The sequence below is a fragment of the Acartia tonsa genome, chromosome 13 (assembly GCF_053477335.1).
Source record: "Acartia tonsa isolate MP-2025a chromosome 13, ASM5347733v1, whole genome shotgun sequence".
Lineage (NCBI taxonomy): Eukaryota > Metazoa > Arthropoda > Copepoda > Calanoida > Acartiidae > Acartia > Acartia tonsa.
Window position 1 is genome coordinate 37657060 of NC_137272.1, and position 25095 is coordinate 37682154.

At 39.5% G+C, this 25095-nt stretch overlaps 1 protein-coding gene across 1 annotated transcript in view; it reads left to right on the forward strand.

Annotated features, from left to right (window-relative positions):
- Positions 1–25095, forward strand: part of LOC145335282 (uncharacterized) — a 138926-nt gene that overhangs the window by 104945 nt on the left and 8886 nt on the right. The window contains exons 7-8 of the mRNA XM_080181020.1: positions 690–832; positions 19651–19718. Coding sequence (XP_080037146.1) covers positions 690–832; positions 19651–19718 — 211 coding nt within the window. The remainder of the gene's footprint in view (positions 1–689; positions 833–19650; positions 19719–25095) is intronic.

The window sequence follows — 25095 nt, forward strand, 5'->3', positions numbered from 1 at the left end:
GTATGCAATTCAATTGATCAATTAGTCCGTCGTTCACGCTTCAAAAGACATAACACACTTTTTTAGTAGCGATGCTACTCTATTATTCACTTTGTCTGTCCATCCGTCAGGCCGCCAGTCAGTCCGTAACGCTATGGGGGAAACGTGATTTTTAGTGAAGATTCCTATGATATACTATACTTTGTTTTGTCCATCTTTTTTCGTGATTTTCTCAACTCCTTTTTATGATAGAGTGCTGAAATTTTTAGGGATTAATTGATTTAACACTCTACATATTATCACCAAGTTAAATATAGTTTTGTTTTATAATTGGGGTGCTAGATCAAATCCTAGATTTTTAGATTTTCGGGATTTTCTCGACTCCTATTCAGGATTGACAACTGAAATTATCAGGGATTGAATATGCTTATATTCTATATGTTCCATTAAATTTCACTAAGATTTGTCTATTATTATTTACGGTGCTAGATCGATTCCTACATTTTTAAGTTTTCGTGATTTTAAAGGTTTCGTGATTTGCCTAGTTTATCAAGTTTAATGTATATAGTACACTGCTCTATAGTATTTTTTTTCCTGATAACCATTCATAATTATTGACCTTCGCTACTTATGGATGTTGTCATCCTTGTTTTTATAACGAAAATTGTCATCCTTGGGAAAATTATAATTAACCTGTATTATATTACAAGAACCTGTTTTGCTGCATTCAGCTGCTACAATGAACGGCTCAGCTGCTGCAATGAACGGCTGTAACAGCAACAGTAGCTGCGGGGATCTAGAGACAAATACCGTGACAACTATCAGCCCAGATCAGCCGGCTGTCAACATGTCGGTAAGTTTATTTTTAGTATTTGTCTATAGTGCTCTATCAAAATAGGGATAAAGTCCCTTTCGTAGCAACGCACCTTAAGGGGCGATTCTTCGTATTTTTCACAGTAGCTTTTCTCCTATTGCTAGCCCCTGCGGGGGCTCTAACCATGCGGGGCCAATTGCCTAACCCATTGGGCAATCATCTAACCCAATATAACCTAACCTAACCTAAAATAACCTATAAAAGACCATTTTAAAAATACGACGAATCGCGCCTTAAGGGGCGTTGCCACGAAAGGTACTATTCCCCATATTTTTACTTACTCCCATAATCAAATTAAATTTAGAGAAGGGAGGAGGGGGGGGGGGGGAGCTAGACTGTAAATTAAACTGATATCAAAATTTTTTTAATAATATCGCTAATGGATTGGCTTGATTGAGTTTTGATTGGTTGGTTCCAAACTAGTAGTGTTCAAACTTTTCAACCAGTAATTTGTATCTACAACAGGGGCATTTTGGTTTATCTTCATTGAGGATTTATATTAATTACCATAAATTTACTTACCCAAAGTTTTATGTCAATTATTAATACAGCTCTAAACCAGAAATAAAAGTTTTCATGACTCAAAATGAAAGTTTTTAAAAGCGAAGCTTTTCTATAATTAGAGTCGGTCCGTCCGTCCGTCAGTACGTCCGTAACGAATAGCTTTTTTCGTTAATTTAGGCATGTTAGAATTGTCCTATCAATTTCAAATTTTGCATGGTGATTCTTTTAATAGTTAGGTACGATTTAAAAAGCGTAGCAACTCTATAATCATCACCGTACGTCCATTTTAAAGAAGTTGATTTTTTTACTTTTTTAACAACAAATTTTTATGTGATCTAATCATCCGATTGATCTGATTTTTGGTAAATTGATTCCTGGGACAACAAAGTATAATGTATTAAGCGAAGCAACTCTATAATCAAGTCCTAAAAATGTAAGTATGTCCATAAACATTATCCTGAATCAAGCAGTTTTTCAACAAATTTACTTACAATTTTGCTTTGATTCTTATACATTTATATTATGATTATTCAGTTCTGACACTATACAAGTTTTAATGTCTGTTTGTCCTACCGTTTCAGTGCTTCGCTTTTATGGATGTTGTCATCCTTGTTTCTATATATCATTACTAACCAGCCATTTAAAAATCAATAAAATTTCCTCATACTGTTTACAAATGCATATTTTCTCCATTTGTATCCAGGGATTCGTGGATAGGAGAGTGGAAGATAAATTTGCTTTTGTCTTTGATTTAGTTGTTGGAAAGGAGAAATGATATAATTGTTATTTATCGCATTATATTATAGACAACTTTCCGCGGATATTAAAATGAAAAATTTTAAGATTAAAACCGAATGCCAAGGCTTACAAAACTGGTATTAATTTGATGATTTTTATTTTATTCTCGTGCATAATTGTATGATATACATGATTTTTCAGTATAGCTGAAAAACCGGTTCTAATCCAGCGGTTTTTAATCAGTTTTGAAACCATATTGGAAATTAATTTAAGCAACATTGCCTCCTCCTTTCCTGATTCATATCTCAATTAAAGCAACTTTTTAGACATATGTTTTTACAATAAGGATTAAAATTAAATATTATTTTATTCTTATACTAGCTGCTACGCCCCTAGAGGCCTCTAGGGGCACCTGAGAAGGAGAGAGTCGAATTTAATAACCCAATTTCTTATTCCCATAGATTTTAAAAGAAAAAGTAAAAAAAAAAATTTGGGGAAGGCGAATTTTTTTTTTTTGGGAGGGTAGGTCCCACCCCCCCCCCCCTTTTTTAAATTTTAGTTTAATTTTTAAAAAAAATTTTACAAAATTTGGGGGGGTTGGATTTTTCATTTTTGGAAGGGGTTGGGGGTGTCCCACCCCCCAAGAAAATAGTTATAAACCTTCCCGGGACCTACCCTGTTAAGGAGAACCCGATCGGTTCAGCGGTTAGCGAGATCCTTCGGTACAGACACACAAACACACAGACATCTTGTTACTTTAGTATAAGGATTTTAAGGACTGAATTTTCTTTATTAAAATTGAATTAAAATTCCCTGCGTTTAAGTCTAGAAACTCCAGGGACTAAGGGGCGTTGGACTGTAAATTACACTAGTACCCAAAGTTACCTTTTTCTTTGACTTAATCCTTTTGGTTTCAAACTAGTAGTGTTTAAACTTTTTAACCAATACTTTTATTATGCAGAAAGGGGTAAATTGGTATATTATCATTAAGGTTGAATATCAATTTGTCATCTATTGTCTTATCCCTTAATATCTTTGCAAAACTCCGTTTTTGGGGTTTGGGAATGTCAATAAGTTATACTACTAATTAGGGACGTAAAATGGGGGGGGGGAGTAAAGAGGTGATCCCCCCGCCCTCAATGAATTTGGGGTTGTCGTAGGCTCCAAATTTTTTTAAAATTTTTACCCACTCCCCTAAAAAAAAACCTTGGAAGTCCTAGTGTCTATGATTTAAAGATTAACCCCCTAAAATGAATATGGGGGTGCCGTACGCCCACAAATTAAAACGTTGGACGTCTTACTTCTAATACTATCTATTAACTGCATTGTTGGACAACCTTGAGTGGGTTGGGGTAACTGAATCAAATTGATTTAAAAGCTTCGTTATCATCTTTATTTAGAGAACCAAAACAAGGACGATAATGTCTTATTGTTGCTAAGATTCTGACGTTTCCATACTGAACGTGGTGCTTAATTTAACTTTTCTGAGTGAAATATATTTTCAATTACTTAAATAATGTTTAACTGAAGCATCATTTTAAATTGCATAGACATAAATGACATAGCTACTCTTTGACTAACGTTGTATATTAGTCAGTCAGTCTGTAAGTCTGTTGGAGATATGTGAAATTCTCAGCTGCTATTTAAGTTAGACCGATAATGTATTACAAATAACGTGTCCTAAATTTTGTGATTTTGTTTTAACCCATTAGTGACGTGCAAATGTGGTAATACGGCAACAGACGGACGGGTAGTTTACAGAGTTGCTACGCAGTGGCTTATCATGACAAGCCTTCTGCACTAATCCTATTATATCACCATTCACCTCATGACCGCAGATGACCCCGTTGCGCAGCGGTCAAACTGGACTGGCTAAATAGGGGAGGGGCACGGACACGCAGCTATCACGCGCCCCTCACGCAACTATACAACCGGGAGGCGATGCCTCCCCTTTTACCACAGCTACCCCCACAGACTGTCTACCGCCGCGGGCTACGCCCTTGTCTCCCACACCCCCTTCAAACCTAACCTATTGTTATAATCTATTTGTATATATATAGTAAACATCCATTGTAAATGTATTCAGTTAAATATATAATTTCTGTATGACTAAATCCTGCTAGTTTGTTTTGGTAGAATACTTCAAGGCTAGGGCTCGTTGGATTCGAACTCGCAACCGGTGAGCTGAAACGCTTCGGCTTACCACATCTTGGTGTCAGCGTGTTTCAATCGAGCCCTACAGAAATTAGCCTATTCTACCTCTGATTGGACCCTTTTGCAAGTAAGGGGACAGTCAGCTGCCAACTGAGAAGCCAACTGACCCGTGAGACGGCCTTTTTAGGTCGATTTTCCATCAATTGAACGCATTATGTAGGCCACTGGCCTACGGCAAGCAGATTTAGCCTGCTATAAGCGCCAGTTTACGGCGTTTTTTCCGTACCGTGTAGGAGTAGCGCTAGGTGCGCAGCCACGGTAATCGGATAATTTAGCTCAGACGGCTACAAAACTGAGTCTAAATTGGCAAGTGTAGCTGGGACAAGCCCCAGGACACCCAGGCCAAACCTACGAGACGGACAGCTAGGTGCTGGTCTCCCTGAGAAGGCAATGTGTGGCTGCGAAGCTTCAGCACACAAGTAAGGCCTACCACTGTGACGGATAGCAGAATTTGAGCCAAAGGCATGGCAGGACGGGACATTCCCTGCCGCTGCCTCCCAGGATTCGAACCCGAGGCGCTGCAGGAAGGGCCATTCCCTGCCGCCACCTTTCGGGATTCGAACCAGCGGCGCTGCAGGACGGGACATTCCCTGCCGCCGCCATCCATCTGACCCTTGCAGGACGGACATTCCCTGCTGCCGGTGCTTCCAGAATCACACCCAGAGCTCCTAGTGATAACTACACATAAGTGTGTATAAATGTCAACCAAGTGATAAAAAGAAATATAAAATTGTTGACCCAGTGATAATTGATAAGCTCTAGTGATTCGAAGCTACAGTATAAGCCACCACCAGCGGTCTACACACACACACCATGGTAAGCGATACTACCATAGCTGCGGTTCGGCCACCGCCGAAGTTTCTGCCGACCCCAGCCGAGCGGGAGGCCCCCCTGTCTCAAGGGCAGGACCTCCACTTCCCCTGCCACATCAGGGTGAGGTTTCCTACTCCTGACCCTGCCCAGCACGTACAGGTTGATGCCATGGTAGATTCTGGCAACCGTGTACCAGGGTCTGCCGTCATTTCTGAACACCTCATGCACGCAATGGGCGTGCAGCGCATGTTGGTTCCAGACAACACCCAAATCCTGACTGCTAATGAGGAAGGGCAGCCCCTTCAGGTAATTGGAAAATTATATTAATTATATATGGCAGTTTCACACACTCTTATACTCCATCTGTACCACGTGACTGTGGTACGGAATCTCTCACACCCTCTGAACCTAGGAGGGTATTTTCTCAAGGAGTTCGGAACTAGGCTCTGTTTCGACATGCAACCCCCCTGCTTGTGGGTGCGTGGGGAGTTTATCCCACTCCGTGGCGTCCCCATCGACCGGGAGACAGCCGAGAGAGAGTTGAGTTACGAGGGGCCTCTGCCAGGCCCACTGCCAGAGCAGCCGCGTGTAGTTGAGAAGGGCACGCACTGGGTGGATGCTGCGCTGAACGCCCACAGGGGGACCAACCTGCTAGCCATGGGGTTGCCCCCAGTGCCCAAGGTGCCTCTGGAGAACCTGCCAACGACGTTTCCCGAGATTTCCAGCCCTCCAGAGCCTATCTTCTCCGCCGACACCTTCATCAACGGCCAGCCGTGTCCACCTGGCCCCCTCTACCTGGGGCCCCCAGCAATCCAACCGGCCAAGTCCGAGTCCAGGCCCGTCAAGTCGCGGTCTGATGCACCCGGAGCCACGCTCAACCCCCAGGAATCAGCCTCTCCCGGCGCCGTGCCCGTCAAGTTGTGGCCGGACGCCCCCGGAGCCACGCATGGCTCCGATGCCTCAGCCTCTCCCAGCGCCGAGCCCGTCAAGTCGTGGCCGAACGCCCACGGAGCCAAGGCTGGTCCCGGCACCCCGGCCTCTCCCAGCGCCGAGCCCGTCAAATCGTGGCCGGACGCCCTCGGAGCCACGCATGGCTCCGACACCTCAGCCCCTCCCGGCGCCGAGCCCGTCAAATCGCGGCCGGTGGCTCCCGGAGCCGAAGCTGACCCCGTGCCAGCCACGTACAGGCTAAGCGCTGTCACTCCAACCGATGGCCAGCCACCCCAACTCCATACGGCCAAGAGGGTGGTCTTGCCTGGCCGCGGTGTAATGGCTGTCCCTGTTGAACTAGTGGGACACCGTACCAAGGATGCCATCCAACTATCTGCCCCAGAACAGAGGTTTGGGGAGTATCTTGTCATCCCAGAAGGCCTGTATGCACACAGGCCTGGCTCCGCCAGCGTGTTCCGAGTGCTGGTGGTAAATGAGGGGGAGATGCCTCTCCTGCTGAACGCCGGCCTCCCCGTGGCTGGGGAGCTGGTAAAGCCCGACATTCTGGAGGTTTCTGACAAGCCTCCCCCTCGTATCCATTCGTTCCAAGAGCCTGTTGAGCCCCCAGATATGCAGCAGCTGTGGGCAGCCCTTGAGATGGAGGAGAACGAATTTCTGCGCAAGGACCCCCTGCTCAAGAAGGATGTCTGGACCATGTTGTCAGAATACAGAGATGTCTTCTCAAACTCTACCCCCGGCTGCACTGATGTAGTAGAGTTACAGCTGCGCCTCAAGCCCGGGACCCAGCCGATCCGCCAGAGATTTAGGGATCTGAACCCGCGGCAGGAGGCTGAGCTGGAGAAGCAACTGGACACCTGGCTGCAAGAGGGAGTCATAGAGCCTTCAGACTCCGCCTGGAGCAGCCCCCTGGTGCCCATCAAGAAGAAGGATGGGAGCACCCGCTGGGCCGTCGACTACAGGGCCCTCAACAAGTGTCTTGAGCTGGACAGCTACCCCTTGCCCAGGATCCAGCAGCTGGTAGAACGAGCCGGGGGACACCGCGTCTACAGTGCCTTAGACGCGGTGGCTGCGTACTACACCATCCGAGTGTCCGAGGACAGCCGGCCCTGCACCGCCTTCACCACCCCCAGAGGCTTGTACCAATGGAAAAGGATGCCCTTTGGCCTAGCTACAGCACCATCTGTCTACTCCAGATTTATTGCAGGAGTCCTGAACCCATTAGGCACGGCCAACCTCCAGTCATATCTTGATGACGTCCTGACCTTTCACCAAGATACCTGGGCCCACCTGGCTAGGCTCCGGGAAGTCTTGGAAGCCCACCGCAGGGGAGGAATCCGCCTCAAGCCAGCCAAGACCAAGCTGTTTCGAGCCAAGGTGGACTACCTGGGCCACACCCTCAGCCGTGAGGGGATAGCCATGCCAGAGGATTATATTGACCGCATCCTTGACTGGCCGGCCCCCATCACCCCCAAGGACCTGCTGGCACTCCTGGGGTTCTTTGGCTACTACCGCCTGTTCATCCCAGAGTATGCCGACCTCACCTACGAGATGAATCGGCAGAAAACGGCCAAGACACTGACCTGGACGGCTGAGATGGAAGCCCAGCTGGTACAGCTCAAGGACAAGTTTTGCCAAGCCCCCATCCGAGCGCCACCCAGGTTTGACTTACCGGCCGTGTTCCAGCTCACCACAGACTTCAGCAGCCGCGCCATCTCTGCCATACTCAGCCAATGCCAGGACGGCAAGGAGAGGCTTATTGCCGCCGTGGGGCGCAAGACAACCGACCCCGAAACTTGCTACCCATCCTGGAAGGGAGAGATGGCCGCCATCATGTATGGAATTCGGAAATTTCACGGCATCTTGTCCTACCGTAGTTTCCAGATCAACACTGATTCCTCAGCCTTGCTACAGATGAAGTCGCTGAACACATCCACAGGGATGGTGGCCCGCTGGCAGGAGGAGCTAGCGGCCCTAGATTTCACTGTCTGCCATCGTCCTGGCACCCAGAACACCAATGCTGACGCCCTCAGCCGTCGGGAGGACGATAATATGCCGACAGCCACCGCCGAAGAATTAGCAGAGCAGGCTGAGTACATTCACACCCTTTGCCAGCTAGGGGAGCCCGCAGCTGGCCGGCCCTCCGCAGCACGGCTGGACCCGGCCAGAGTCTTAGAGGCACAGACACAGGATCCCCTCTTGCTCCGTGTCCGCCAGTGGGTGGCCGACGGCAAGGCCCCAACGAAGGCTGAGCTGCGAGGCAAGGACCGGGACGAGCAGCAGTATGCCAGCCGCTTCGCAGCCCTGGGACTCGACGAGCATGGCTGCCTCACCACCACCGACCAGATCCTGACAGGAGAGAGGACAAGATACCTGCTGCCTTCGGCCCTCCAGCAGGACGCGTTTTTCCTGGCCCATGGGACCCCCATGGCCGGGCACTTTGGGATGGACGCCACTATTGCCCGCGTCGCCATGCATTTCTGGTGGCCCAACCTGTCCCGTGACGTCCGCCTGATGGTTCAGACTTGCCCTGAGTGTGTACAGAAGGTCACCAAGGAGAGGTTGAAGTTAGGGATACACGTGCCCTCCCGCCAGGGGTATCCACAGCAAGTCCTGTTTATTGACCTGGTGGGGCCCCTGCCAGAGACACCAGCCGGGAACCGCTACATCCTCACCTGTCAGGATGGGTTCAGCCGGTTTGTCAGCCTCTACGCCATCCCCAACAAGCGCACTCTCACGGTGGCTGAAACCCTACTGCACCGCCACCTGGCCACGTTCGGATGTCCCCTGAAGATCCACTCCGACAATGGGATGGAGTTTACTGGCCAGGTATTCAAGGAACTGGCCTCCAAGCTCGAGATTGGCCTGACACATCCACCGCCCTACAACCCGCAGTCCAACCGGGTGGAGAGGTTCCATCGGACGCTCAACACAGGCATGCGGCTGTTCCTGGACAGAGACGACAACAACTGGGAGCCACACTTGCCTGCCATTGCCTTCGCCTACAATACCAAAGCCTGCAGATCCACGGGCGTGACCCCGTTCCTGGCCTACTTTGGGAGAGAGGCCAAGCTTCCGGTGGACATGGTACTCCGGCTGCCAGACACTGAGTATGCCTCAGTCCCAGCCAACGTCCAAGCTCTCCTGCAACGCTACCATGCCGTGTACGACGCAATCCAGCAGCGAGAGGAGGGAACCATCCGAAGGAGCGCGGCCGCCTACGAAGGCACGGCCAAGTACGAAGTTGGAGACCTGGTCTGGTATCTGGCCCCCCCCCTGGTGCCAGGGAAGTCAGCCAAGATTACCAAGAGATGGACTGGCCCTTGGAAGATAGTGAGACAAGCCACAGACGTCCATTATGTCATCAAACCTGCCTCTCCAACAGCCAAGATCTCGGAAATCACTGCGCATGTAGGCCGACTGCGCAAATACACCGGAGATGTAACTGCCCAGCAGATTCCAACAGACATCCAAGGCGACCTGGACAGCGACGAGGACGCCACTGAGCTGCCAGCCGGAGCTGCGGCGCTGCCAGCTAGTGACCCAGGACAGTTCCCAGTGTACCAGCCGGCAGCCGCCGCCCCACAGCCTAGCGGCCAGGATCGTGACCCTGTAGAAGAGAACCTGCAGCACCAACCCAACGAACCACCGCCGCCGCTGCCAGCCCCAGAGCCGCCTAGGGATGCAATCTGGAACCCTGATGCTGACATGGAGCCCCTGCCGGCCAGCAGCGAGCCTGCAGGAGGAGAAGCGGCCACTGTCCCGCGGAGCCTGTATAGCCAGAGCTGTCCTACACCGAGCTGTGCCCCAGGAAGATGTTGTCGTGCGCAGACAGAGGCTGCCGTATCCCCAGGTTCAAGGCCTGGTGGCTCGGGAGCCCCGCAGCCCTTGAAGGGGAGGTTGTGGTAATACGGCAACAGACGGACGGGTAGTTTACAGAGTTGCTACGCAGTGGCTTATCATGACAAGCCTTCTGCACTAATCCTATTATATCACCATTCACCTCATGACCGCAGATGACCCCGTTGCGCAGCGGTCAAACTGGACTGGCTAAATAGGGGAGGGGCACGGACACGCAGCTATCACGCGCCCCTCACGCAACTATACAACCGGGAGGCGATGCCTCCCCTTTTACCACAGCTACCCCCACAGACTGTCTACCGCCGCGGGCTACGCCCTTGTCTCCCACACCCCCTTCAAACCTAACCTATTGTTATAATCTATTTGTATATATATAGTAAACATCCATTGTAAATGTATTCAGTTAAATATATAATTTCTGTATGACTAAATCCTGCTAGTTTGTTTTGGTAGAATACTTCAAGGCTAGGGCTCGTTGGATTCGAACTCGCAACCGGTGAGCTGAAACGCTTCGGCTTACCACACAAACAAAGTTCAAAGTTTTGTTTCACCAGGCTTCAACAAATAGATTTTTTCAATAATTACTCAACAGAAATCAAAGTAAGGTTTCTAATTTAAGATCTTGTTCATAATGGTAATTTTCTTTTTTTTCATTTAGTACCTTAAAACCAACTTTAAAAAAAACTTAAATTACTTTAAAAATAAGAGGCCTATAAAAAAAATCGATTGCATATCTAAATTCTATGGATCATTTTCAATCTAATACCTACTAAAAACGCCGAATAGCTATTTTTAGAAAAATCACAAAATTTAGGACACGTTCTTTTCAAAACACCAATATAAACCTAGTTTTATATGATTTACTTGCCAAAGGTAAAAGGCTGTTTTTTTGTAACATCTATCTGTCTGCCAGTAATGCTCTAGGGAACATTAAACTTCTTTACAAAATTATATTTTTTGTCAGCAGTTTTAAAAATTTATTACGAATTTTACCTAATAAATTACTTTGGTTCTCTGTCTGTTGATGAAATGTGTTTAAATTTTATGAGTTTCACTACTTATGGATGTAGTCATCCTTCTTGTTCATTATATTAATCATTACATAATATTATTTTCATTGAAAGATTTAAATTTTGAGGACGAAGACCTAACTGCATAACTTTTGCACCACTTTTGACGTCATATTCTCCATCTCTTTTTTTAGGGGGTTTCTTTCCCACTTCTCCTCTCATCTTCCTCATTTTATAACGTCACAGGAATCAAAAGTGACACAAAAGTTATGCAGTTTGAATTTCGTCAATTTTGAGACATATTTTTAAAAATTTACCTATTACCTTCCTGTTTCTTAATTGTTCTTTAAAGCTGTTAACTTATGGTTAAAACCATTCTTGTTTTAACAAGGACACCATGTTTATTAATTATATGAGAAGCAGCTTATGGTGTCTTTAAAACATTGGCTAAACTATGCCGATTGACGTCATATTACCTTCTAATATGACGTCAATTAGGATAGTTTGGCCAAGCAATGTAAAATTTGCCCAAATTTTTGGAGATACTATTAGCTGCTTCATTATGGTTTGGAGCTTTGCCATGTTGCGATATACACAACTTATAAAGTAGATGCGCTACTTTTAAAAAAAAGTAGACAAAAACGCCTGAAAAAAAATGTTACAATGTGCGCTCCATTGATCATATACGGATTAAATTGCTCTGCCAATATCGAGATTTATCTCAAATATAGTGTCCACGCTTTTTAGCTATTATTGTATTTTTATTTCGGAGCGACTCTATTGTCATACTAGCGGATACGCCCATAGCACCTAGGAGCTCTGTATTCAATAGGGCAGAAAGGAGTAAAACAGCTAAAACCATCCCAAAACTTAAATCTAAAAATTAAATAGCCAAAAACTAATACAGGACTTATGTGAAGCTTACAAAAAATATAAAACCCTATCACTTTAGCAGTAATTGAGATCTTAAGCTACAGACAAAATACCCGTACTACTTTATATAAAAGGACTAGTTAATGGGTACCCAGCCTGTAGGGAAGGACGGATATGTCAGTAAAATAGCCTTAAACCACCATATTACATATATAAACCTTATACCCTGAAAAGAATTTCCAATCCATTCAAACCAGTCATTTCCGAGATCTTTAGCAACAGACAAAAAATACCCTGTGCCCATAAAATCTAAAGAATCTTAATTGGAAGGGGGAGGTAAGGACAACAAAATAGCTTAAATCCATAATAATACTTAAATTTACAATTAGCTTAAACCAACCCCTTTACCTACGTGAAGCTTCTCTGTTGCTTTGAAATCTTAGGCCACATACAAAAAAGCTTTGCTACTTTATATAATAGAAAGGCAGGAGAAAGCCCAATCTGTCCCGATTTTGTATCACTTTTAAAAGTGCGATTCCAGTTACGTCATATACGTTTCGGGAAAGAAAAAGGGAAGGGGGGGGGGGAATCTCTTTAAAAGAGATGGGGGGGAAAGGGAAGAGATTTTCTTTCCCCCTTCCCTTTTTATATGACGTCATAGGAATCGCACTTTTCAAAAGTGATACAAAATCGGGACAGATTGGGCTTTCTCGAAAGGCAGGGTTAGTGGAAATTGAAAAAGGCGAAGAAATTCTTCAATTAGTAAATGTAATTAATGAATATCAATTTTAACATTGACGATTTATCATGTAAAATTGTTATTTCGATTTTAAACTTTTGATTATGATTCTTGTAACAATTAGTTATGAATTAGAAAGCGTATTACATATATGATTTTTTTACATGAAATTTTGTACATCCATTTAAAACAAGCTGATTTTAAAAGTATTTTATTTGATATAACTATGCTTTTCATTTGATTTTTGGACAATAATGCTTACTAGGACAACAAGGTACAATATTTAAGCTAAGACTCTCTCTAATCAAATTGCCATGTTTTACTTTACGCTATAGCAAAACGTAAATATAACTGTTTTATCTCAACATCGTTGATGATAAAAATCTAACATGTTCTGAATTCTTTTCATGTTACATTATCGGTTTTGCACTAGGACTTAAAATGAGTAAACAAAAATGATAACATCCTGTTATTTTTTTTTATCTATAATACAAAGTAGCTTGATGTCCGTCCGTCTTGATCTTCTTAAGATCTCGCTAACCACTGAACCGTTTGGATTCTACTCTTCAGGGAATATACCTACTGGTCATAACGTGTGTTTCAGATTTCTTCTTGGTGGGTGAGACACAACTGGCCTCTAAAAAAATTTCCCCTCCCCCCAAAAAATTGACATTTTCTTTCTGTTAAAAGATGTCCTACAATATGGGTATTAAATAAATACTACGTAAATTATAACAAACTGACACAAAAAGGAGGGTTGGACATCTAATCACGTCTTGGGGCATAGCCGCTAGAGGATAAGGGAGAAGCCACTACAACTTTTTTGAAGGCAATTTTACCCTGCACTTATAGTTATCAGAATTTAATGGTTTATGGCTTATTCTCTTCGTTTTTATACCCATTAATAGAAAAGCAAAAAAATATTTAAGTTTATATTTTAAAAAAAACAGTAAGGATCTACTGCAGTTCACGGTAAAATATTGCTGGTAACGAATATTGCCAAAAATCTATGAATTTTAAAGGCTGCTAGCTGCCAAACGGCTGAACGTACAGATCATACCCGCACTCCATTTTAAGCAGTATAAGAAGGCCTACAAATAATCTGGAATAGCCAAGATCCAATGATGCACAGGGAAAGCTTCACTGAAGAAAAAACGCGTAAAATAGGCGTTTTTCGCGCATTTCTCTGCACTGCGAGATAATTATTCATTATTGATTTATGGCTATTCCAGATTATTTGTAGGCCTCCTTATGCCGCTTAAAACAGTACGCGGGCATGATCTGTACTTTTAGCCGTTTGGCAGCTAGCAGCCTTTAAAATTCATAGATTTTTGGCGATATTCGTTACCAGCAATATTTTACCGTGAACTGCAGTAGATCCAACAGTAAAATTCAAAACTTAGGTGTCAACATATAAAAATGGTTTTAGCGCATTTAATAACAAGGTCTTAATGTGAAGTTTTAAAGTAGAAATATGATTCTATCTCTTGTGGACGGAGGATCTAATCCAGCAGAGTTCTAACATTTGGAGGTACTTTAAAACTTACCTCCTAACCTAACCTAGAAAAAAGTTTGTTTTCCAATTGTTATTTGAGGGAAACCGCCAATAATTGGCCGGCCTCCTATTTTGCCAAATTACATCCTTCTCTTTCTTATTTAAATTTAGAGGATTAATCTATTTAAAATTCAGAATGTAAATTGAGTGATTAGTTTTGACACTGGATTTAGAATACGTGGATATTGTGAGAGATTCTCGCATACCCTGATAAAAGGTTTCTTCCAGCTGGCTAATATAAAAATACACCCCATCTCCCCCCCCCCCCCCAATATGACTTTACCCCATTTCCACCCATGACCATGAGGACAATATTAGCAACATAAATTGAGGACAAAATTCATTATCAATATCCACATATTATACATATATGGCGAAATATGGACACATTTCTATAAAAAAAGGATTATTAAGTCCAATAGTATTAACACTGTTGATTAACACAGAAAGAAAGACAAACCCTTAACTGTCCAGTTTTGAGCAAGACGATTGCTGTGACGTCATATAAAAAGGGAAGGGGGGAAGAACATCTCTTCTCTTTTCTCCGATCTCTTTTGAAGAGATTTTCTTCCCCCATTCCCTTTTTCTTTCCCGAAACGTATATGACGTCACTGGAATCGTCTTGCTCAAAACTGGACAGTTTGGGGTTTGTCAGAAAGAAAGGTAAAGGGTGAGCAAAAAAAATGCGTACCTTTTTAAAATTCAAATTGCACGGCTTGTGTCAATGGTAGAAAAATGTTATGCATATCGTTAGAACCGCTTTGAATTCTATTTTTTGGAAATATAAGAACGATTCCTCTGCTACGTATAGTTAGGGAGCTACGTGTTAAAATGTCCCAACTGATGTAAAACTTGACTTGCGAGTAAATTTTAAAATATAACTAAAAATTAGAGAAGATATTTTGCAAAAAGAGATGCCTACATTTTTTAATTTCAAATTGCGCAGCTTGTGTTAATAGTAGAAAAATGTTACGCATACCGTTAGAACCGCTATGAACTGTATTTTTTGGAAATATAAGAACGGTTCCTGTGCTACGAATAGTTTAGGAGCCAGATGGTAAAATGTCCCAAAATTTACTCGCAAGTCAAGTTTTAAGTCAGTTGGGACATTTTAACACGTAGCTCCTAAACTGTGCGTAGCACAGGAATCGTTTTTATATTTCCTAAAAATAGACTTCATAGCGGTTCTAACGATATGCATAACATTTTTCTACTATTAATACAAGCCGCGCAATTTTAATTTTAAAAAGGTACGCATTTTATTTGCTCACCCTTTAGGTAGGAAGATAAAGAGATAGAGGTAGAGAGAGAGAGAAAGAGACACACAGAGAGATAGACAGATGTTGAGAAAGAGAGAGATAAAATAAATAGAGTGATAGCAAAAAAAGAAAGATAACTAAATGTTAGAATATAAAGCCATAGCAAGATAATTTTGCTTTATAGACAAAAAAATAAGACACATTAATTTATTGCAAAATTTACCATGAATAAAAATATTGAAACTTTTTTTTGGTTTCACGTTTTTAAAGCTAACTTATTCTTTCATAGAATAAAGTACAGTTTCCTTGAATGAAAATTGATATAAAAATAGAGAGTATAAATATAAAGTTCACATAGTAAAAGTCTGCCAAAAATAGTAAAAAGATTAGGTATTTAGTAAAAAAAATTGCTAAAAATAAAATAATAGTTTACTAGAGTTAGGTCAGTATGTTGGGCATACTTTAATCATTAAGCAGTAATCAAAACAACCGATGTAAAATATATGTAGTTAAGCTTCGAAACCTTATTCTTATTTTCTAACCAATTTGTGCACATACCTTAGACACAAAAAGTTAGCCCTAATTGCTAACATGTATTTCGGCTAGTTTTACAACTTTTTTGCTCATTTATTGGCAAAGGTGTTCCCCGAAAAGGGAATAAAATATGTTTCAAATAAATTTATAGATTTCAAAATCCATACCTAAGCCAAAATGATGCATTTTAATTTGTTTCAATCTAATGATGTTTTATTTTCTTTATTGATAACATTTAAGATCATCATGTAGAAATGCAATATAGTTCATTTTATTTTTGATTAGTTTTCTTTTAGGAAAGTTAGAGGTTAAAAAGTTTTGTTAGTTAAAATATTCCTTTCATCAAAGTCATCTAATATATATTGCTTTGTATTTTATCTATAGTGCAGAAACATATTTCTTATCAGCTAATATTGTGTGCTAAAAGCAATTAAACACGTGCGTGCGATCTAGTGGGGCATTTTAGGGAATTTGCACTCTCAAATTACTGCCCCCCCCCCCCTCCCCGAAGTAGTTGCCCCATCACTCCTTTCTAAATTGCTCTTTAGATCAAGAATGCATTATGAGTGGGTAAGCGGGGAGGTGGATGATCCTTCACCCTTCCCTATCAATAGATGGATTTGGGAATAAATAAATGAAATACAATTTGGTATATCTCTTATTAAGCCAAAGCTCTATTCTCTCCTTAAAAATCAGGTTTGCTTTTTAAAATACCCCCTGATACCTCCCTGTAGAAAAAAAATAGTCTCGTTGGGAACTTTGAACAACATTTTAAAAATTACACCCCCTCCCCCTCCTCCTACCACCCAGACAAAGTGCTTCGCACGCCCGTACAATAAAACCATCAATACTGATACAGAAAACATCTATTAATCAATCCATCAAAATAACTATAAACCTTCCCAGGACCTATGAGAAGCTGCCCTGTTAAGGAGAACCCGATCGGTTCAGCAGTTAGCGAGATCCATCGATACACACAAACAGACATCCTGTTACTTTATTATAAGGACTAGCGGCTACGCCCCTTGAGGCCTCTAGGGGCACTTGAAGGGGGGAGAGTCGAATTTGATAACCCAATTTATTATTTTAGATTTGAAAAGAAAAAGTAAGAAAAAAATTTCTTTCGTATTTTTATTTTTAGTTAAAAAATATATATACATTTTTTTTTGGGGGGGGAAGGGTTTTCTAGGGGCGATTTCTCTTAGGAGGGTGTTGGTACCCTCCCCCAAATAGGTATAAACCTTCCTGGACCTATGAGAAGCTACCCTGTTAAGGAGAACCCAATCGGTTCAGCGGTTAGCGAGATCCTTTGGTACAAACACACAGACACACAAACACACAAATAGACAAACAGATCTCATGTTACTTTAGTATAAGGATTATGGTTTTTAAAAGAAAAAGTAAAAAAGATAGGGGTGATTATTTCCTTGGCGATTCCTCTTGGGATTAAGTGTTACCTCACCAAAATAGTTATGTAACAACTTCTTAGGACCAATCTCCACCGTAAAGAAGAACCATATCGGTTCAGTGGTTAGCGAGATCCTTCGGTACAGACACACACACACACATTACAAACAAACAAAAAAACACATAAACTTTAGAGTAGCTACGTGATTTAACATTAAAATGCCTTTCATGGTTTTCATTTTCAAAAAATAAAAATTGAACTCTTAAACCAAACGGTAGGACAATGAACATCAACTTTTGAAGAGTGTCAGAACTTGATTCTAGATATGCTCACTTACAACAATGTACCTTGTTGTCCTAGGGATCACTGTTCCAAAAATTAGATGAGTTAGATGTTATATAATCACACCAAAATTTGTTGTCAAAAAAGTTAAAAATCAGTGCTTTTAAAAATAGACTTACGCTTTGCTTTTAAAAAGCTACAAAAAGTAAAATAGCTCCCTTATCGTAAAGTTGTTTTGACAAAAAATAAATCATTAAACAACCCTTTTACACCTTAAGATCTTAAAATTTGTTGAAAGAAAGGGATAGAAAAAACAAAGAGTGAACCTTTATTGTATATTTAAAATAATAAAAGTATTTGTTTCTACATTTAACAAGGATGACAACATCCATAAAAGCGAAGCACTGAAACGGTAGGACAAACGGACATGAACACTTATATAGTGTCAGAACTGAATAATCAGAATATAAATGTATAAGAGTTGAAGCAAAATTGTAAGTAAATTTGTTGAAAAATTGCTTTATACAGGATAATGTTTATGGACATACTTACATATTTAGGACTTGATTATAGAGTTGCTTCGCTTATAACAGTATACTTTGTTGTCCCAAGAATCAATATACCAAAAATCAGATCAATCGGATGATTAGATCACATAAAAATTTGTTGTTAAAAAAAAGTAAAAAAATGTTTAAAACAACATGTTTAAAATGGACGTACGAATATTTTGGTAATGATTATAGAGTTGCTACGCTTTCTAAATCGTACCTAACTACTAAAGGAATCACCATGCAAAATTTGAAATCGATAGGACAATTCTAACATGGCTAAATTAACGAAAAAAGCTATCCGTTACGGACGGACGGACGGGCCGACCCTAATTATAGAAAAGCTTCGCTTTTAAAAAGACCCACAAACACACAGATAGAAAAGCTTCATGGAACTAGATTATTAAAGTAAAATGACTCGACCTATTGTGCGATTTTCCTAGAAATGCCTTCTTGGCTAGTTTAGGTTAGGTTATTTTGGATGTTAGGTAACCCCGCAGGGGTAAAGCTATGCGTAAATGATAGACAATGCAAAAATACTATCTATTTTTTTTAATTAAAAAATAGGAATGAAGAGGGTTTCAGTGCTCAATGGAAACTTTGTGGAGAGCACTATATATATAAATACTAGCGGCTTCGCCCCTAGCCTCTGGGGGCTTTGCCCCAAGAGATGATAAGGTGAAATTCGTAAAAAAAAAAAAAAAGAAGGACCAAGGATATCTCCTACAAAAAAAAATGGGGGGGATTTTTTTGTTTTTGGGGGGTTGGGGGGTCCCATCCCCATCCAAAAATAGCCTAAAACCACCACAGGACCAGTAGGTATATTTTCTGAAGTGTAGAATCCGATCGGTTCGGTGGTTACCGAGATCTTAAGGGACGGACGGACGGACGGACGGACGGACAGACAGACAGACGGACGGACGGACAGACGGACGGACGGACGGACGGACGGACGGACGGACGGACGGACGGACGGACGGACGGACGGACGGACGGACGGACGGACGGACGGACAGACAGACAGACATCATTCTTCTTTGTATTATAGATATTCCTATGGTCATAAATGCTAACATTTCTATCACTTTATGCCTGGAAAGGGGGTAAAAAAGTTATAAGTATTCAGACACGCAGTGATAACAAAATAGACAGGGAGCAAAAAACCAACAAAAATGGCTTTTAAACCAATAAAAAACTGTACACTGTTAAATGAATTTCTTGGCGCGTATTCTTTTTAACAATTTACTTCCACAACTAAAGAGTTGAAGGTCGAAAATTATTAAAAACAAAACAAAAAATAGCTAAATATTTCTTTCGAAAACATTTTGATACATGATTATATTAGGCTAGATCTTACATAAAACGTAGTGTCAACGCAGATTATAGATTGACGAACATTTCTAAGTAAACTACAACCTGCTTGAATAAGAATGCTATAGTTATTATCATAATCACTCGAAACTATTAAAAACATATAAAATGATTACTTTTAATGTATATATTTTTTTCAGGAGTTTTTCCAGTTTACATGGAAGGATGATTACCTAGTTGTTTCAAAAAATTCTTCATCAGAGGAAAGGTAAAAAAATATAATTATTGCATGACAAGCGCAGCTATTATATAAATAACTAGCGGCTACGCCCCTAGAGGCCTATACGTGCACTTGAAGTGAGGCTGGGGGAGAAGCGCCCTTCAAATTCAAATTTTAGTTTTAGAATATTTTTTTTTTAACTAGGGTTATTTTTTGAAGAGGCCATTTATCTTGAGAGGGTGATCATATCTTACCCCAAAAAAGGTATAAATCTTTCCAACCCAAGAGAAGCTACACTGTAAAGGAGAACCATATTGGTTCAACGGTTAGCAAGATCCTTCGTTACACACAGACACACATCCTGTTACTTTTAAGGATATGCTAACATTTACCAATGCTAGTATAGTCTATTTCATTACATTCTAAATATTTAATTACTTTTTAAATATCAATTAATATTCACTCCAATGTGAGTTTTCTCTCTAATTTAAAGCATTACTATACTGACAGACAAATTTGAAAGCTATGTGGAATATTTATTGAAAACATATTTTAAAAAAGGGCTGATATTGCTTACTGTCAAAAAAGGTAAACAGTTTTTCTACGGCTGTCTTATCTTTGCAAAAACCACTAAATTGGTAATTGCATTTTAATGTTTTAAAAAGCAAACAACGCCCGTAATTACTAAATAAATATCTTGACATTTCAATCTTAATCAACAACTATGAACAATTACGGAAAAAAATAAGGACTTTTTACTCTTACTAATAAATTAATTATTGCAAATTTGAAGCCAATAAGATATTTGTTTTGTTGATGAAATCTAGACATTCCTTTGATTTTTAGAAGCTGTAAATTACACTAAACCCAAATTTTTATACTCTTTATGTAATTTGTTAGCTTCTTTACTTTGGGAACTTTTATTGAATTCTGAGTTGTTAACTCCGAAATGCTAGTATCTAAACTTTTTATCCAATAATTTTAGTTTTCAGAGTGGGTAATCATCATTGGGAATGTATATCAACTTATAGGCCATTGTCTTAACCCTCAGATCCATTCATTTTACCAAGTTTTACAACAAAAATTACTATCGGAACAAAAGATGTAAAGTAAATATCTAAAACTAAACTTTAGAGTAATTTATCACGTGATTTTTTTTCTAGATTTTAATTTGAAAAATACTAATTGTAATTTATATGTAGAATAGGCAATTTTGTCTATGATAATTTGAGATGTACATATATTTATCGGTCATTGTCTTATCCCTTTAGATCCCTAATAAAGAACTCTTTTTAGTAGCGAAATGTTCTGCCCTTCTGTCCATCTGTTATCTAAAATTAACTTTATCGTGATTTTTTCAATAAATATCCAGTCCGTTAGTCTATTGGTATTGTCCGTTGGTCTTATGATATACAACGCATTTTCTAAGCTGTTGACAACGATAAACTTATCATTTTTACATTCAAAAGCCTCGCTACATATTAAGATATATAAGTTGGAAAGAATTTTAATGTTAGAGGGAGATTTGAAATCAGCATCAAATTTTAAGGATTTTTTTTTATAAAATTCGTTTCTTGTATAATTCTTTATCTAAAAGCGGAAATACAATTTAAGTTTAGAAATTTTGACCAATAGGATTGGTGGATTAAAAATTATCTGCGCTCTTATTGAAGAAGCTTAAGTGTCGCACACCATTCAACCAATTAGAGCGCAGGTAGTTTCCAATCCACCTATCCTATTGGTCAAAATTTATGAACTTAAATTGTATTTCCGCTTTTAGATAAAGAATTATAAAAAAAAAATTTTATAAAAAAAATCCTTAAAATTTGATGCAGATTTCAAATCTAACATTAAAATTACTTCCAACTTATATATATCCTACTACATATGGATGTTGTCATCCTCGTGTTTTCAAAGAGGTTGCATTAATCTAGACATCTGAACAAACTGGCAAAATCACCTATCATTACTTGAATTAGACAACATTAATAACTCCAGCGTTTAGGGTTTGGTTAATATGTTGATACCAGTTTCTTATTTTGAAATATATTTAAACATTGTTTTTTTAATTGCAGACTCACTTATTAAAAAGATTTTTTTAAAGCACTTTCTTAATTGTACCGTCTTAAAGGGAATAAAAGGAGGTGACTTTTTTTACTATGACAGACCCCTGCTGGGAGCCTAACACTTACGGGACCCATACCATCTTATGGGGTTACCATTTACCGAACAAAAATTAACCTAACCTACCCTATACACACTACACTACACTACACACAAAATACTACCATCTTTACCTTATTTTAGATTTATTTCAAAATCAGTTGGGAAGGGAGTTTATGTGCTCGGCTGAGCATTTTAAAGGAAACAGCTTATTATTCCTTTATCCCTGATAAATATTGTACTAAATAAAGCAATAGAACCCAAGATAGATACCCGCTCATTATCCATCTATACTTTACATGGATATTAAAGATACACCATTTTAAATAAATATTGGTATCATAAAAATCTTAAGTTTGGTGTCTTAACGTTTCAACTACATATTGTAATTTACAAAAGGGGTAATTATGTTTGACGTCATTTGGGATGTATATAAATCTATCGGCCATTGTCTTACCCATTTAGATCCCTCCCATTACTTGTTTGCTTAAAAACTTTGGGTACTTTTATTGAATCTGAGCTGGATTAAAGTTTAGGTATCTAATTTTTTCCAATAATAATTTGAATATATAGGTGGAATAATATTGTGTATCATCATGGGGGATGTACATAAATTTATCGGCCATTGTCTTATCCCTTTAGAACCCTCCCTTTATCTAATAAACTAAAAACTGACTTTATCCCTTGAATCCTGCTATGTAGTGTACTGTAACAAATAATGAAAAATTGCCTACTCCAAAAAGTTGGGTTTAACAATTGAAAAAGGTCTGGAATGGGATGGATTTAAATTTATAAGATATATTAGTAAAACGTTGTGATAAATATATACTTCTTTATTACTATGCAGTCAATTGTTAGTCTTTTTATAAAAAAAAACTCGGTATTATTATTAAAATTTATATACCCCCCCCCCCTTCCTTCCCCCCACAGAACTGTAAATTCTGGCCGCGTAATTTTTAGATTTTAGTCTTGTGAGGGTTTTAGGATTTTTTTCCCTTTCTTAACAACTTCGAATAGGGAGCTGGGGGCACAACATAATTTTATATATTTATTTTCTTTCAGCTCTCTGATCTATAAATGTGAAATGTTTATACTTTTTAAAGAGATATGTCTTTTATTATACGTTGGCAGCAGCTTAAGGAAAAGAATCCAGGAAGATAGGGATAGTACTAAAGAAGATAAACTAATTTCACCCCCCCCCCCCCACTTAATCATTCAAATGCAGCAATAAAAAAAAATTTCTTTGGGTGGGGAATTTTTTTTTGGAAGGGGGGGTAGTCGACCCCACTATATTAATTTTAGTTTTTAAAAGAAATTTTTGGGGGAGGCGGTATTTTTCATTTTTAAGGGGGGTTAGTTATAAACCTTCCCAGGACCTATAAGAAGCTACCCTGCAAAGGAGAACCCGATCGGTTCAACGGTTAGCGAGATCCTTCGCTACAAACAAACAAACAAATAGACATCGTTCTACTTTGTATTATAGATAATACACTTTAGGGACTTCCAGACAAAGGTCTTGTAATCAAAGTTTGTTTGTCCGCTAGTTGTTACTTTACATAATAATTGGGCTTTTAGGACAGAAAATGTGTAACCTCACCTCTTAATTAATCTAAGCTTTTTGGTCTTCATGTTTCAGTGTCATGGATAACTAATTCGCCATTACTGGAATCACCCCCTACCACCACCAACTTCACAACTTCAAATTTTCAAACAAATGTTTATTGTTCATTATTAATCTTCTTAAGACTTATCACTTTACCCCTAAAGAAAGATGCAACTTATAATAACATAGCATTATAGATGGGTATTTATCATTGCAGTAGTATCAATCAATTTCTGCACGAGATTTAGCTAAATTGACAACAAACTAACCCCTTCCCCTTGGAAAACCTCTTAAATTAAATTTAAAAATTATTTGATAATGTGTATTTTTAGTAGCGGAGCTACTTTGTAATTTACTTCACTGTATGTAAGTCCGTCCCTATACATTCACTGTATCGTAAGCGTCCTTTGTATAATTTACTTTGTTCGTCGGTATGTCGGTTATGATTTAAAGATTAAATACATTCTTACTTTGAAGATATTGTGATTTTTTGTGTCCTCATATTCTTTTTTCTTTGTTTTAATTTTTTAACACTGAACTGGTATATAATTCTCCTTGTCCATTTGTCCTTCCATCATTTTTTGGCTTTGCAACTTGAAACATTATGAAGATATGATCATTTGTGGAAATGAGTGCACAGTTCTCTTCACAATCCTAGTATATAAAGTAGTAAGGTTGTTTTTTCTCTGTAGCTCAAGATTTTGAAAACTTCAGAACCGATTGATTTATATGTTTTAGAGCAGCTTCACTTATGTCCAGGAGTGGTTTTGGCTATATTATTATTAGATGTAAAACAAATTTATTTCTTTACTAAAATCTTTAAATTACAGTCAGTTTTCTTAGATATCATTTAAAGACCTCTTTTACTGACATATTAAGGGCCATTAAAGATACATAATTTTAGAGTAGCTGTAATATTGACGAAAAAATGCCAATAAGTTTTAGTTTAGTGTTAAAATGTATATAGATTCATATTTATCAGATGCAATGCTTGGTTTATTATTGCATCAAAAAAAAGAAATTTTAACCTGTTATTTTCACATTTTTATTTTGTATTAATTGTTTTGAAATGCACCAAGGCTTGGCAGCGCTTTGTTGAAAAAAAATAGCAACAAAATTAAATTTACAGTTGTTCTAAGCATCCAGTATGTAGTTACTTTGACCGTCAGCCTGTCAGTCATCATACAAAATATAAACATTTAAAATACAAAAATTCGTGAGAAAGATTTCTTAATAAATAAATATATTCTTTATTTATACAGTGTGTTTTTTTATGAGAACTTTTTTGAAAGCAATTTTACCCCACCTATAGTCATCAGAATTTAATGATTAATGGCTTATTTTCTTCGTTTTTTAAGGGACCTTATGAAACAACAAAAAAAATTACAGTTTTTGTTGAAAAGGTACAGTAAAGTTGAAAATTAAAAACTTAGGTGTCAACATCTAAAAATGGTTTTAGCGCATTTTTTTTTGTTCAAATATTCTACCTTTTGCAAGAATGGCTGCAAAACGCTTCAAAGTTGAGATATAGAGCTATAAATTTATACAGATACTATTGGGGACATGTACTAGCATAGGTCAAAGTTTGAAGGCCATATCTCAATCAGGAAGAAAGTACTGGCCCCCCAAAGTCGACTACTGAAAATCCAATTTTTTTCT